At 35.7% G+C, this 17,337-nt stretch overlaps 1 protein-coding gene across 1 annotated transcript in view; it reads left to right on the top strand.

Annotated features, from left to right (window-relative positions):
• The first annotated feature begins 4,521 nt into the window (after positions 1-4,521).
• Positions 4,522-17,337, top strand: part of LOC106173150 (Y+L amino acid transporter 2) — a 36,447-nt gene continuing 23,631 nt past the window's right edge. Inside the window, exon 1 of the mRNA XM_087012217.1 lies at positions 4,522-5,268. Coding sequence (XP_086868343.1) covers positions 4,770-5,268 — 499 coding nt within the window. The 5' untranslated portion in view covers positions 4,522-4,769. The remainder of the gene's footprint in view (positions 5,269-17,337) is intronic.

Here is a 17,337-nt window from a genome sequence, read left to right as displayed (position 1 = left end):
GCTACATCACCCCAACGTTAATATAAACCATGGAACGCAAGACAATAAAGACAATATGTCACTAGTTTAGAGTTCACAGCAATCATTATTTTAAAAAACGATAGTTAAACCTATTTATAAAAACAAAATAAAAGAAACTGAAAAAAAGAGCAAAACAATTAAAGGGAAAAGAAAGCGGACAAAAGTGGATAGAATAACAACCATTTTTGGCAGAGATCTCAAAACAATTTACTGCCATCAGTTTCGCCGCCAACAAGTTTTACGATCAATATGCTGACGTATGCATACCAGTAATTGTAGTATATGTACTAATGTGTGAGACTGTAGTGTGTGTTGTAACTAAAGTGTAAGAATTTTTCTGAAATATTATACTTTTCTGTCAAACATAAAAATTGTACATTTATATATAGATAATGCCAAGGCATTCTATTTAAGTTGTTAATAGTCACTGCATCAAAAGGCGTTCGTATCACTTATGAAATAATGATTATTCAGTCGTTTTATAATGTTACGGATTTTTTTCGAAATGGATCAATTATTTCCAGCAGCATATTGAAAAAATATTATTAATAAAAGAAATTTCTTCCAACGATAGTCAAGAGAAATCGCAATCAACCATTCCTTACAAATACTATTGTTTTTCACACAGTGAAAGGGATGTCACGTTACAGTTCTCCAAATTCTTAGATACGCTATTGTTCTCGCCACCAACCCAAAAACGAGTTTATCTTAATTTTGTGAAAGGATTTCGGAGATGGTAGTCCTGTGCCTTAATGATTAAGTGAAAATTGTTGAATTTTCAGGAAACGGTCATTGTAACTTTATTTTTATCAACCGGGTTATCGTGGGGGTCTTTTTCTAACTCTGGTTCGTCTCCTTATCCCGGTGATAAGATGATTTATTTTGCTCAAGAAAGAAAAAGTCCACTTGCTGTTCCGAAAGTATTTTTATTCCTTTTTCAGTCAGCGCACTGCCAATACGCTCCACAATTGAGCAAAACAATTAAAAAGTGCAAGTAACTGTCTGGAGACTGTCTGAAAGAAACTGCCCGAAAGTAATTACTTAAAAGTATCTGCTTAAAAATGACTGTAGTCGTGAATCTAAACAAAGACGAGAATAAAAGTAACTGCAAGTAAATAAGTAAGTGAATAAATGAGAGCTAGCGATCTGTCTTTATGCTTTCCCAACATACATAAAGTAAGCTGCTTGGAGTTATGTATCTGTCACTCTTTTTAAGGAAATTTGGGAATAGAATACATGTAATATACAGTAAATTGGGGGTTTGCCTATCGTTTACATACATCCGGGAGTTGCCTCTTACTAGTTTACTCTACTTCATATACTAAATATATCAATCGTTGCTATTACGTATCAATGCATGAACTTTGTCCATTGCAGGACATATTCCAGTAACCGTCCAGCCTGCACGAAAGGTCAAGTGTTAAAATGATACATACTACCTAACCTATGTTTCTCATTTTAGCGGAACACACCTAAGAAATTTATTATGTTCAGTTCATGTTCACAAATGATTACAAGTTGATAAACAAAACTATCACTATTTTCCTTTTTTGTGAACATTGATATTATATTCTTTCAAAACTAACATGCATAAATAAAATCAAAATAATATTTTAATTTTATGAGGACCTACACTGTATCACTGCATGTTTTGAACACACAAAAATGACACTATAAATCTTTTTTTTTTCCAGAAAATGGAAAGAAACATGAGCAGCAAATCTAACATGCAATTACTAAGAATATTTTTTTCGGTAAGCTGTTCTCATAAATCAGCAGATAAGATAGTTCAAATGTCTTTCGTTCCATCACACTCGTTGAAATCACTAATCCCTGTGGAAAACGAGTTATATATTTTCCCTGGGTTTGTAGTCAATAATATTTACGTAGAAGTCGCCCTGAGAAAGTACAGCACAGACAACAGGGCTCCGAATCTCGAAAGGTTCGCTAAGTTGCGCACGTGCGCAAGTGTCTCGATTCCATAACCGATTCTATTTCGAGATACAGGGCCGTGGAATCGAGACGCTTGCGCACGTGCGCAACATAGCGAACCTTTCGAGATACGGAGCCCAGATTCCAGTTTTAATCTTTTAATGTGTACTCGTTACTTGCTCAATCTCTGATTTTAATACTAATCCTAAAGCAGATGCTAAACTATGTAAATTGTACACACGGTATTTGAATAGGAATTACAATCACGTAAGACTACAATCACGTAATAAAGATTATGTATATAAAATCATCATAACAGTGAGCTCCGACACTAATTGATGAATGTGACAGTTGAGCCACTTGATTGCGCTTTGATTAAATTCAAAAGTTTGCAGTCCTACATGTACCAAGTAAGGCCTACTTCAGCAGCTTTCAGCTTTGTCTCCTTTAATATTTCCTTTTATCAAAAAGGGCAGGCTATCTGTGGAAACTTAACAGTCGTTGTGTACACATTTTTCAAACTTAAAAGTTAAACTATCCATGTTTAAAACTGTCCTAAAGTCATTTTTTCTATGTCTACATACCCTACAAAGCTTTCCCAAAACACCTTAAAAGAATAAAACCTATCAAATAAAAGTAACTGATATCGAGGAAGTATGGAAACGTTACAGGAAACATTTAGAACTACTGTATAATTCATTTAAATTAAAGATGGAACAGTGAATCCAAGAGCAGGGTCATTTCAAGCAATGATTCCTGAGTAGGGCAAATAACTTTATTTTCAAGAAAAAATTCTACCTAGCGGGAAAATCCCGGATCGTATATAGACTTTTAAGTAGGTACTCGATCGCGACTAACATTGTAAAAGCTTTTTGTTCCCAAAGCTTTCGACCATTTGGGACCTACCAGTATCCATATCCTAGCATGGTTATCCACAGGCTGTCCCATTCCAAATTAAATAAACAATGGAGCTCACTCTTGCCATCGTTACTTTCGAAAATGACACAATAAAGACGTCTGCCCCTAAATGACCTAAGTGGAAATTTATGTAGATAAAGTACCATATATAGACAGATGCATGTATCCGATAAATTCTACTAATCTAGACATTGTTTTGTACTGCATTTTGTTTATTTCAAACAGCGCGCTTTTTGTGCAAGCGCATGCGCAGTCATTTGAATCCTGTGCTGATTTCGGAGAAGAATTTCATCAGCTGTGTTAAGTTATAAGAATGATGTGATTTTTTCTTCAGTCAACAGCTAATATTGGATGTAAAAACTATCTCAATATTAGCTGTTGACTGAAGAGAAAAAACACACCATTCTTGTGCTGATTTCGGTATTGCCAGCTCGATCTTGATTTCAAATACATGTAGGCCTATATCCCACAACATCAAGTAGTTGTAAAGCTAACACATGAAAAGGTATATATAGTGAGCAAACTAGCGTTTTAGTGCCTTGTCACTCAATGTATCTCTGACCACAGGGAGCGCTAGTATAGTCTGTTACAAAATGTATCACTTACTTCGTATTCTATTTTAGAACCTCTGATAGCAGGTGGCACTTCACAGACATTAAGAGGTTAAGAGGTCACTGGTCACATGTAATGAAAGTGAAAGTGCCAGTTATTTTTTCTTAGTGCTTTGTGATTCTTAAAGTCACAATATCTGTTTTTTCTTTCTTTGAAAAAAGTCCCAAAGTCATATTTTTAAAGGAGTGTAGGCCTATCTCTTTGTGTACGCTCTCGCATCGTTACTCCTCCTCGGCGATTTTTCTAATTAAATGGCGATTAACATATGATGTCACATATGTCACTTGACTTTTTTTTTATTTACAGCAAGGTTTTGAAATTAAACATTGTTTTATACTTTGCACAGGGGTATCTTCCACTCGGGAGTAACGATGTGGGGTTGTAAAGGTGCGTGAGGTGGTGGTAGTGGTGGCGGGAACTGAGCGGAAGTTCGATGCGGGGAGATTCAGGCCTTTAAAATGATATAATACCTCAAAGAAAAATACAACATGTTGATATTCTTCCTAACTGTACAGGAAGACATGACTGTTTAAGTGACTGGCCTTTCACTCAGAACTAAATCATTAATTTATTTAATTAGAAATGGTAGAAACCATCCAATGACGTGACGTGTACTGGTAGCGCAATGTGCTTCTATTGCGAGCCGAAAATTCCATTTGGCGGGAGAATACCGGATTGGTTAGAAAGATTTAAACGAGGAAAGACATAATATATAAAATATCATATTATGTATACAGACATCTTTAAAATATTTTAATTTGATGAAAAATAAATTAAATATTCTCATTTTAATTGACTCTACATACATGTAGGCCTACACACATATGTATAATGTAGGCCTAATGCAATGTAATGTCGGTTTTCCAGAGTCTTGTGGAAATTTTGCATGTATAGGTTTATTTTCCTGTACACTCTAACTGATAATTGACTTTTATCATATTTAGGACAAACAATCAATTGAACGTATTCAGCTCCGCCTACGCGAACTCTTTAGTCAACAAAGTATTGCGTCATACGGTTTTTGCCAAACCGTACTCCATTTGCAAAAGGTTTTTTATTGTTGGCGCACATTACGCAAGATCAACAGCTAGAGCTACAGCACAAGCGTGTGAATCGAGGAATATAACATATATTTTGACATAAATACACTCGCCAAGTACACAAGATACATTTGGTATTATCTGAAGAAGCGATTCAAAGAGGACTGACTCCGAAGGGAGCATTTATCATTCACGAAAAAACACAAGTGAAACGTGCTAAGTGGAGACTGAAATTAACATATCATAATGACAATGGCAGAAAACGAAGGAACACGAGATGAAAAAGAGCCCATGAATTGCAACTCGAATACGGATTCCTCAGGAGGAACAGATCCATTGCAAATGAAAAAAGAAATGGGACTCCTCCAAGGAGTCGCTATAATAGTTGGGACGATCGTTGGAAGCGGCATTTTTGTCTCCCCAAAAGGTGTACTGCAGTACGCGGGTTCGGTGGGAGCGTCCCTCGTGTTATGGGCGGCGTGCGGTTTGATCTCTTTGGTGGGAGCCATGTGTTACGCTGAACTGGGAACGTTTATTGTAATCTCAGGCGCGGACTACGCATATATCCGCCATTCTTATGGGGATTTTGTAGGGTTTCTCTTCTTGTGGGTAATGCTAATTACCGTATTTCCGACCACTAACACCATCATAGCACTGACGTTCGCTAACTACGTGATCCAGCCTTTCTATCCACACTGTCCGAACCCAGAACTCCCCAAACGACTCTTGGCTGCTGCATGTTTGAGTAAGTATTGGTGTATGGAACAGTCCTTTCCGAAAGACATTTTGAAGATTACATTTGTTATCAGTAACTGATATATAAAATATATAAATGATGTGATATGTAACAGATTGAATGATCAACATGTAACACCCCCATTTAAATATTTTTTTTTTTGTCATTTACCACAGTGTTAAGCATAGACTTGCCTTTCTAGAAATCGACGCCTTCAAGAAATTGACAAAAACTGAAAGTACTTGTTTTTTAGCTGTTTTTCCAATCATGCCCATAGCCTCGCACTTTAAGAAATTGATGCCTTCAAGAAATTATCGTAATAAAACTACCTTCAAACATTTGGTGTTGTCAAGTAAAATGACGAGTCTGATACAAAGAATCAGACGCAATATTCACATGCTTGTTTCAGTCATATGGCAACTGGCAGTGCGCAGGAAGATATTCAGAATACGTTGTGTGCACTGAGATGAAGTTGTGATAAAAAATTCTAAGTTTTGTGATTTTCATGAAAATTCATGAATTGTGCTTTATTCTTTGCATAAAAGCCTAGTGAAAAAATAAGACATGATAGCAGAGGGTATCCTGTAGCTCTAAGTGTGCGGTTTTCCCAGCATTAAGGTGAAATGAATGAGATACAACTCGACAAAATTGGCCAACATGCCAATTTTTATATGTAGCAACACCGTTTCATTTTGAGATACCTCCTATCAGAGAGGGTGTACACTTTCTTCCAGTGGGTAGAAGACGACTTTTAATACACAGAATAAACCTACCAATTTTCATCAAAACTTATTCTGGCAACATTTTTGCCAGTTGTTGAAGTGTGTTGTTGCCCCTCTTCCACTCAATGTCAGCCATATTCTGAAGTCATTTTTTCCAATACAGAAGCAAGTGAAGGTCTGCTGACTTTTGTAAATAATTGTTGATCTTTTATTTCAGTAATGAAACTATATTTTCAATAATAAGTACAGTCAGGGTGTACGATGGCAGTACTCATGGTTTTAGTCCCGACCCGTCTCGTACGGATCTGCTGGCTCCGCCCGCTCAACAGGATGGCTTGGGATACAAGTCACCGTTACCTCTTCTCCTCCTAGACTGCAATTAAAGACCTGTGTTCCCATCTCTTGGATTTAGGTCACATATAATCGCAACTTAAACCCCCTTGTTTTTGTTGTCTCGGTGCATTGGCCTGGGCGTGACGCACGTTGAAACGCACCTTTGTCATAATTTTTGAATGCTCAATGCTAAATATCTCCCAAACCAAAGGAATTCACTAAAATTTCCATAGAAGTCTGACTGAAAGTCATATTTGAAGATTCCAAATATGCCCTTGGATTTGACCTTTGCCCTTTATTTCAAGGTCAAATGGGCCAAAATTTTCTAAAAGTGGGATTTTTCTGCATAAAAGTGTTTGTGCAGATTTGCAGAAACTACACAGACCTAACCTATAATATTATTGGCAGGTGTTACACTTAGGGCCATCTTTCATCTCTGTGAGTTTGGGGTCAATCGGTGCATTTTCACAGGAGAAGCGACCATTATATGCTGAAACTGAAAAAACTAATTCTGGAACCGTTAATGCTAGAGACCTCTTGTTTTTTGCATTTGATAGAGCTTGTAAAGTTCAACACTGAAGGTGGTATCCTCCTTTTTTTTTTTTTTTCATATGGTTTACGAGTTACGTTATATCAAAAAATACATTGTGGTGGTGAAAATAAAATGTGCAATACAGTAATATGGATAAAATTTAGAACTTCTGGAAAAGATAACAAAGATAAGGCATATTGAGGCAGAAAACTTCTGGTCAAAAATGACACTATTTCATTAAATTTGAACATCTGAAATATCTGAGCACCTCCCATTTCAGCCAAAATGACCTTTTCTTTATTTCAATTAATTTCTTCTGTACAAAAATTATGGCACGTACTGTAACTCCAAAATTACAACATTTTAGTCCCTTAGATCTCCAAAACTGGCAGAGATAGGCCCATAGTTACTATTGAAATTGAATAGGAAGTCCTATACTGGCAATTTAATTGTGACCTTGAAATTGACCTTTGACCTACTTTTCACCATGAACTGAACTTTGCAACATTTTAGTCCCTTATATCTCCAAAACTGGCAGAGATACGCCCATAGTTACTATTGAACTTGAATAGGAAGTCATATACTGGAAATCTGTGACCTCAAAATTGGCCTTTGACCTACTTTTCACCATGAACTGAACTTTGCTAGGCTTCTGTCCCTTATATCTCCAAAACTGGCAAAGATACACCAATAGTTACTATTGGACTTGACTAGGAAGACATATTCTGGCAATCTAACTGTGACCTTCAAATTGACCTTTTCACCATGAGCTGAACTTTGCAACTTTTCCGGTCCTTACATCTCCAAAACTGGATATGCCCACTGATACTACTGAACTTGAATAGGAACTCATGTATATTGACAGTCTTCCTGTGACCTTGAAATTGACCTTTGACCTCCTTTTGGCCATGAACTGCACTTCACAAATTTGGATTTGACCTTTTACTTTTCCCCATGATTTTGTTATAAATTGTAGTTTTCAAAAAAATGAGAACTTATGTTTACTGGATTTTGTAATAAATATCTTGTCACATACAACATGATGTCCCTTTTTTTATTTTCTACGAATGTGCTTGCTCCAGCTGGTGGTACAATACTTAGAGGCGGTATCGCTTCTCTGATCCTCTAGTTATAATTAAAAACCAATGTGTTAAAATCATTTTTACCTTCTCAGATGTCTTATTTCAAAGATGACAATATTTATTATTATTGCACCTGTAGTGCTGCATGGGCAATGACTTAATTATGAGGGCTTGTCAGGAAATTTGTCGTGTATACAGTCTGCACAATTCTGAATGATAGTACCCATTGGCTCTATCCATTCTGCTCAACATAATGTACTGCATCCATGCTTGTTGTTTATTTCTATTATCAGATTGAGGACTTTAGAATATAGCACTTCACATGCATGCCCTTGACACATTTCCACTTAGTGTACTATAGTAGGGGGGGTTTAAATTGTAGCAAACACTTGGCATAAATTTGACTTTTAATGGAAAATGATCACTTAAAGTTGCATGAAAAGTAAACAGTGTACATCTTCACAACTACTGGAAATAATCAATACATTTTAAATCAAATTTAAAATGATTTATATCAAAATCTTGGTACCTGTTATAATGCTGTCCCCCTTAATTCTTTCTTTTACATAAAATGGACTGAGCAGCACAAATTTAGAATGTGTCATTGGTATCTTTAATTAATTGATACTTTAGGATACTTTCCTAAGATTTGTATCTGGGTCAACCCAGTAAATGCTCTCCATGGAAAAATTTATTTACAAATTTATGGGAATGGCTGAGGCAATTTTTCTGGAGAATTTTTTGGAATGAACATTACACGTTTTGACAAAGCCATTTCTTATTTGTATCAGGGCACATGTATATCTCTTACATATTATTTGCATTGGTAAAAGTGACATGAGCGTAGGATTCACTTAGATTACTATGTAAGCAATTCCATATATTTTTTTACTTATATATTTTAATTCAATATATATGTGGTGCTGATCAAAGGGTAATATAAAAGGACAAAGATACACTTAAATCTTAAATTGGTAAGTGACGCCCAGAAAAAATAAAAGTAACATTAACAAATGGCAATTAAAAAAGAGGGGCGTTGCCAGGAGAGAGAGAACAATGCAACAACAGTTCATTTCTGCTTAAGAAAATCATAGTTCTCAAACAAGAGAGAGAGAGAGACAAGACCTGTTCTGTTCTAGCTCAAAAAGTATTAGTTATTTTATTGAAATTTTCAGAAGACTATATAATACAAGTGAAGTGTAAACATAATTTTGTCACGTATGCCTTTTCTTTTTTTTTTTTTAAGTGAGAATCATTGGAAGGCAATCCTACCACGCACTCAAATATAAACATACGTTGGAATATTATTTCTATAAAAGTACGTGAGGACATCACTTCCACAGCGACTTGTCTAGATTCTTACACCCAAAAACTGATCTGTCACAAAATCACAAAAATAACATAAAATCTCTTTGGTGAAATTAAAAATGTGACTATGTCCTTTAATAAGGATATACAGTCAGAAATGTAAAACTCAGCTCTGTGTGTGTGTGTGCGCGTGTGTTTGTGTGGTGGTGGGGTGGGGGGATCGAGGAAGGGTATCAGGGACACCACCTATCTGCTGTGTGCTGTTCATGTTGTCTGCTTGATACATTGTCTTGTAGATTGTCTCAGTGGTAAGGAAAAGGAAACATTTATCAAGTTTTCAGTTTTAAAAAATTGAAGGAGGGGGAGTATCAGTGCGGGGATGTATAGGGATATGTAACCCTCTTTTGCCTCAGTATTGAGGGGGAAAAAAACAGGCCTAGATCTTGCATTTGAATATTGCTTAATTCACTACAAATAACTAGTTATTCAAGTAATAACATATAATATGAGGGGTAGAACCAAATTGTCAAGGTAATGATCCTTTCTCCCTCCTAAATCCGACAACATATAAGCCATTATTTTCTGACAGGTATTACCTAAATTTACATGCTTTAACTGTTGAATATATAGATTTATTCAGGGTCGTAGCCTGAGCAAAATGCCAGGGGGGGCAGTAAGCGGAGACGAGGGGGGAGGGGGTGTCCCCTTACCAGAGTGGAAAATTCTAAATCCCAGGGGGGGGCAGCTCCCCCCCCCCCCCCCCCCCCCGTTATTCCTCAGGATCTGCTTATATAGGGTATATCAAAAGCGTAGGTAACTTTCAGCACGTAATTGAAGTACTAGTAGTTATGGTATTACATCATCCTGGTACATGGCAAACCCTATTTCATTAAAGGATGGTTGAACTGAACATCATGAAGTGCTTTTTACTTTAGTAGGTCTTCTTCTATAAATATTGTCATCAGAATGTTCATGGAGCATAATAACCCTTTTAAAATGACTGACATCATTTTCTGTTCTAGAGTTAAGCTACAAGCCACAGCAGATCCACATTTATCTGCCCGTCGAACTTTTTTTCATGTGTTCACTCTGCATTTGTTTACACAGACTTTTAATACATGTACATGTATGTCAACATATATAAATGATATTAGAATATGTAAACCCACACTCTTTTTCTAGGGTAACACTTAAATAAAGAACTGTTCACACGTTTGCCTTTTGCATGTCACGCATCAAGGATAGGTGAAGGTTGTCATGGCCGTAGCCAGCAATTTCCAAAGGGGGAATCTTTTTCTGAAAAATTGGACCTTTTCCCATAAAAATTTCATGTACATAGATCAAATTTTACCCAGAGTGGACCTTTCCCAGCAAAAGGGGCGGTTCTTTCGAACCCCCCGAACCCCCCTGGCTACGGGCCTGGTTGTTCATGCAAATACTCACTGGAGCTATATGTAGTTCAATTGGTTGTTTCATTCTGATTTCAGTTTAGTTTCCATTAAATTTGAATAAAATGTTCAACCCTTAACAGTTTTTAGATCAAGAAATTTGACGGTTTGACAGAGGTATCCAAAGATCCATTTTTTTCCAAGATTAATTGTTTGTTGAATTAGGGAACCGTGTTACCATACTTGACAGTGTGCAAACTAATCCCTTCAAAATTATAAAATTTGCTTGATATTTTAACCCACAAATGAAAAAAAAAAGAAAAAAAATCAGGCTTGCAACTTTTTGGCTTGCAATATAGTTCCACCCCCTACGAGAGTCATAGTTTGGGATTTTTTTTTCAAAAATTCAAAATCATGAATACATTTCATTTAAATTTGTTTTAGTAGACCTAATCCTTTGAAATCGTTGGTATGAGCAACTCAAGATGTCCTGGTTTTTTATTTGCCAGGTGGGGTTTTTCACATCAGCAATAGCTGTTGCCCCGAAACAGTGCTATGTTTAACAGCCCTGCAATTGCCACATGACTGTTCACATTGCATTCGGTACTGCAGAAATAAAACTGAGTGACGTCACGATGACTCCAGGTTTTAGTCAAGATCATGAGGGCATTAGTGTTACGATATGCTGCACATTTAAAGTGTCCTATTTCAAAATCTGTGCAACCTTTTGGATTGATAGTTATAACCCTTATTGTTTACTAGTACATGATATCGCACCTATGTGCAAAATTCTAGAGCTGTAGCTGTCATACTTTTTCTACAATCCCATTCAAATTTGAAAATAAGCCATTTTCAGTCAATTTCTTGAAGGGAGAGTCTAGTTTACAACATGACAGCATTTTAGGGAAAAAAAAACATAAGTAGGAGTGCTAGAGGATGATACATGTGGGCAATTGAGAGTTCAGCTTCATTATTACGTTGCATAAAATAAAACTGAGGATTAAGTCATCATATGTTTAGATACAACCAGGCCTAATTGGGGGGGGGGGGGGAGTCAGGGAGTTCAAAAATACACTGCTGGGAAAAAAAGGCCCCCCTTTGGGTAAAAATTTATCTATGTATGCAAAGGTTTCATGGTAAAAGGTCCACCTTTTCAGAAAAAGAACCCCCCCCCCTTTTGAAATTGCTGGCTATGGGCCTGTATAACTAATATTTTTTTAACACCTGTGCAAACAATGCCACATGTGAGTTGCACAGGTCACAGATTTGGCACACAGCCCTCCTATTATAATCACATGGTGCTGTAAACAGCATGGGACCAAGGAGAACAGGTTGCCAATTACTGTATATATATATATATATATATATATATATATATATATATATATATATATATATATATATATATATATACTACACATCCCGAATAAAAAAAAAATGATAATAAAAAATAGAAAGGACAACTGGGAGGGGGGGGTGAGAAAAAAACAATAAGAAGGAAAAGAAAGAACAAAAGTGGCCAGAATACAAATCAAAAATTAATTTTAAATGAAGTGGAATCCTACTGTAAAAATTTATATGAAAATCACATTCATTGAGAGACTATTAAAGGATTGCGCAGTCTTCCTCTCATGTAGGTCTGCCATATTTAGGTTTCGGCCTTGCTAGACCTCGGCTCTTCTCGATGTGAATGCCTTCTATGATTCACATGGTTGTTCTGGAAGTTCATAGACAAAGTTCTGGAATTCTTTAGATTTGGAAGAAATTTTAGGGAAATTATTAAATGTGTAAACAAAGATTTCAAATTATGCATTACTCAACATGGTATATACATATATTCTTGTCAATCTTCAGTATAGGTCGAGGATGTTGGCAGGGAGTTCTAACATATATCTTCATACAATTTGTGCAGAGATATTGGGGATAATGGTGAGAGAAAATAAAAAGATAAGGAGGATAGAGATGGACAGTTTAGAAGTTAAAATTTGTCAATATGTTGATGATACTGCCTTTCTTTTAGCTGGCTCTGAGGGCTCTTCAAAAAATACACTAAGCTTATTTGACCAATGTGCAAAATATTCTGGGTTGAAGCCAAATATCAAGAAAACAAGACGTGTTTGGATTGGGTCCAGAAAGAATTGTACCAAAAAAAAAAAGGGGGTTAATGAATATGATTTACTATGGTCACAAGAGCCATTCAACTTTTTTGGCATTGTCTTCAATATACATTTATTATGGGATAAGAAACCAGATAAATAGAAAGCAAATAATCCAAAAGATGGAGAATGGTGATATAAACATGGTAAATATTACTGCTTTATTCAAATCAGCGAAACTAACTCGGATAAAGAGAATGGTAATAACAAAGGCTGTATGGAGTGAAATGTTCAAGAAAATAGCTATAAAATGTTATGTGCAAGTGTTGTTTACTCTAGGTCCAGAATTCAGTAAACAGAGGGCAAACAATGTGAAAATGTGTTTTGGAAAAATGTTTTAAAAGATAAATATAGTTATACACTCAGAATAAATACTTAAGGAATGGGAAAAATATAACAGCATTTTGAATACTGAGATATGGTATAATAATAATAATAATAATAATAATAATAATAATAGTAACATCTAGGTAGATAATAGAGGCATATTGTATAAGTAGTGGCATAATAAAGGAATTAGATATATACGTGACCTGATGGATGAAAATAGGACATTTCTTAATTATAGACAGTTCACCATTAAATATACATGTAGACCACTTGTCATAATATATTCTAGAATTAGACGAGCAATACATATTTAAAAAAAACAACAACAAATTTTCAAGGTATATTTAAAAGAGTTAAAAATATGCTGTGAAACTGAAAAAAATTATGTACTATAGAATAGGAAAAATGGAAAGTTTTATGTAAAGGTCGAATATTATTGCACATTTTATACGGCAAAATGATACTTAAAAGGAGCCAGGACATACCACAAATGTATATATGTGATATATTTACAAAATAATGTAAGTGAAAAAATATATATTAGTATGTAAAAAAAAAAAAAAAAAAAAAAGGGTGTGTGAATGAGTGTGGGAGAGTGAAGGAGAAAATGTATATTACTATATGTATCTTGTGAATGGCAGTAGAAAAAAAAAAAATAAATAAATAAAAAGAGAGGCCAGAATAACAACCATTTTTGACAAAGATCTCAAAACGAGTCTCGCTGCCAAGTTTTATGATCAACATGCTGACAGGCACCAGTGTTTGTAATGTATTTAATAATGTGCGAGGCTGCAGTGTGTTGTAATTATATGGTGTTAGAAGTTGTTTCTGAAATATTTCCTTTTTTCGTCAAATATATAAAATTGTACATTAATGTATAGATAATACCAGTGCATTTTATTTAAATTGTTAAATAGTCTTTGTATCAAAAGGCATTCATATCAGTAATGTCATACTAATAATTAAGTCGCTGCATTCTGCCTTTACGGATTTATTTTAATGAATTATTACCAGTGGCCTTTTGAAAAAAAAAATAATAATAATAAAAATAATTTCTTGCAGCCACTGTCAAGAGAAATTGCACTTAACTTTTTCTTACAAGGATTATTTCTTACAAACACTGTTGTTAACAATTCTTTACTTTTCACGGGTCTTTGGATTCTCCACTATTGTTGGATGGCTGCCTAAATTGATGGCGTCACAACACAATTACACAAAACAATGGCACATCTAATGCAATATGAAAGCTTATCACGATATGAAAACAATTAATATTTATTTTTAAAGTGTCTAACATCAATAAATACAGTTAATGATGCTAAGTAGTTTTTCATGGTAATTGTGATCTTTTATTTGTTTGTGACGTGCATTTTTAATCGAAATCCGGTAAAAAAAACAAAACCAACCTCCCTTCCCTGCCTTCAGGTGCAAAAAGAATTATCAACAATAATTTTATATTAATGCGTATTTATAATAATGATAATTAAAAAATAATAAAAGAAATTGATCGGACTGAGTCAGAATCGAACCCACTGTGTTTGGAAGCGATGGAGGTAAAATTACCACTCAGCCAGCAAATCCTGCTTTTTTCTGAATTGTTATTGACAGTGCATGACACTTGTCACACGTGCCGAAGCATTACGGAAATTGCCGAAGGCTAGAAAATGCCTTCAAAATATACTTTTAACAGTTATAATCAAATTCAAACTACGGCCACTCTCTTCCCACTGCCCTATGGTATTGCTAACACCCGTCAGTTGTCAACTGATTGTAAAAGTTCGGGAGAAAAACGTGGAAATAGGAGACCAGCTGATCTGCTGTTATAATACACAGGTATATCATAAACTGATGTCTGGCATAACCGAGCTATTTTGAACAATAAATTAAATGCTGTTTAGCTTGCCCCCAGGGGTTTTCATTTGGACGGCTGTCAGCATCACCCGACGGCCTATATTTGCAAAGATGGGTGGACGGCCTATGGATTTTTTTAAATATGATCGACTGGTGAAGGCATACTTGGATTCTCTGAAACATAATTGTAGGAAATTACAGGTGGTAATTTTGGACGGCCTGTACCCCCAATCCTGGGAAAAGCCCTGCTTGCCACTACCCCCAAAACTGGTTTTTGGTAATTTTGTCAAAGCATTTCGGAGGTGGTAGACCCAGGCCTTGGTGATTAAGTGAACATTTTTTTTTTTAATTTCCAGGAAACTGAAAGTGTTTCTTTAATTTGTTTTCTTTCTATGAGGACCTCTCGCTGCATGCTTTAAATAAATTTATAGCTGCTATATGAAAGGACAGGAAGAAATTATTTGCTCTGTCCAATAATGGTTGGTGTAGGTGGCGAGAGCGGGAGTCACCCTGTGTTGCTCGAGCAGGAACACCTTGACGACAAATTGGTAAAATACTGAGACGGATACTTGAGCGAAGTTGGCAATCATTATATGACGCTATAAAAATGACACTATCAGTCAATTTTTTTTGTGAGTGGACGACCGAGTGGCGCGATAATTTGGTGAAAAAAACTGAGATGGATACTTGAGCGACGTTGGCAATTATTATGTGACGCTATAAAAATGACACTATCAGTCAATTTTTTGTGAGTGGAAAGAAACATCAGCCACAAATTTAACATGTTATTACCAAGGTAATATACCAGTATATATATATAGGCCTATATAAATAAAACTTCCTCTCATAATAGCAGATAAGATTGGAGGTACTTTAATTTACTCGCAATGGTTTTTCAGGGAATTTGACTTTATCATTTACGGAAATAGACAAGGTGGTTCAGTTTCTTTCATTCCACCGCACTCGTTGAAATCGCTTACCCCTGTAGAAAATAAGTTATACATTTACCCTAGGTTCGTAGTCAAAAATATTTAGAAGTGAAATCGCTCTGAGAAAGTACAGCACAGACAACAGTAGCCAGTTTCAGTCTTTCAATTTGTACTCGTTGCTTGCTCAATCTCTACTCCCCGTCTTTGGGAATCTACTTCTTTATAATATCTAACTATGACAGAGGATTTTTAATGGGAATCCTAGAGCAGAACCATTACACATGGTGTTAGAAAAGGACTTACGGAGAAGTTTTGTGACTCACAAACTACCAACACGTATTAAGGAATAATACATTGTGCGCAAAATTGCCGTTAAAGTGAACAACGACACCAACCAATGAATGTGGCAGTTGAGCCACTTGATTGCATGCACTGTTTTATAGACATTGCTTGCTTTCAAGTTAGAAGTTCGAGCAAGTAAGGTGGTTGTCACTAGGGGCCTACTTCAGAAGCTTGCAGCTTTGGCTCCTATAAATTTCCCTTTTGTCAAAACGGACTGGCTAGCTGTGGAAACTTAATAGTCGTGGTGTAGACATTTTTCAAACTTAAAAGGTAAATTGTCCACGTTTAAAACGGTCCTAAAGTCATATTTATTCTGTCTACATGTACCCTACAAATTAAGCTACTTACTTTCCCAAAACACTTTCAAAAAACGATAAAACCTGTCAAATAAAAAGACCTGATATCGATTCCCTTTTGTAATGTACAGGAAGACTTTAAAACGTTACGGGAAACATTTAGAACTATAGTATAAATCATTTAAATTAAAGGTGGCAGAGAACATTGAATCCAAGTGCAAGGTAAGGTCTATCGTAGTGATTTTATTCATGTGGGTTTAGTAGGTCGGGAATGTTAGCACAGTAATTTTATTTTTGTGAGTTTTGGAGACAAAACCTTACTAGTTCGGGAAAGTTATTAGTGTTATTTTATTTAAGCATGCGTTAGATTAAGTTTTGGGGGGGGGGAGGTCAGTTTTCATCGGCAACAAACAGCAATCAAGAGTGTGTGGTTTTAATCAACTTAATTAATATCTAAAGCATCGAGGATAGGAAGATCCGGGACGAGCATTTCTTGTTTATTCCACCTTATTCTTGTTTGGGGAAAATTAAAACTGAAGGATACTCCGAATATTTGGACGTATATGTAACATCTGGAAATTCGGCCTCTGTTTGGGCGTGGTGGTCGAATGGAATAAAAAGGGGAGCGGGTTGATAGCGCAACACATACATTTCTGAACATCAGAGGTTAATACACGTATCCCTGGTCTTTCAGCAGCCGTGCTATCATTTTTCGTTTCGCACTGTGTACAAAATCATCGCTAGAATGAAATAATTTCATTGAAAACAACAGTTAGACATTGCGTTAATTTCTCGTTCGAGAAACGCAA

This window comes from Lingula anatina, chromosome 4 (assembly GCF_051362555.1).
Source record: "Lingula anatina isolate TDL-2025a chromosome 4, LinAna3.0, whole genome shotgun sequence".
Taxonomy (NCBI): domain Eukaryota; kingdom Metazoa; phylum Brachiopoda; class Lingulata; order Lingulida; family Lingulidae; genus Lingula; species Lingula anatina.
This window is presented reverse-complemented; position numbering and strand designations above follow the sequence as displayed.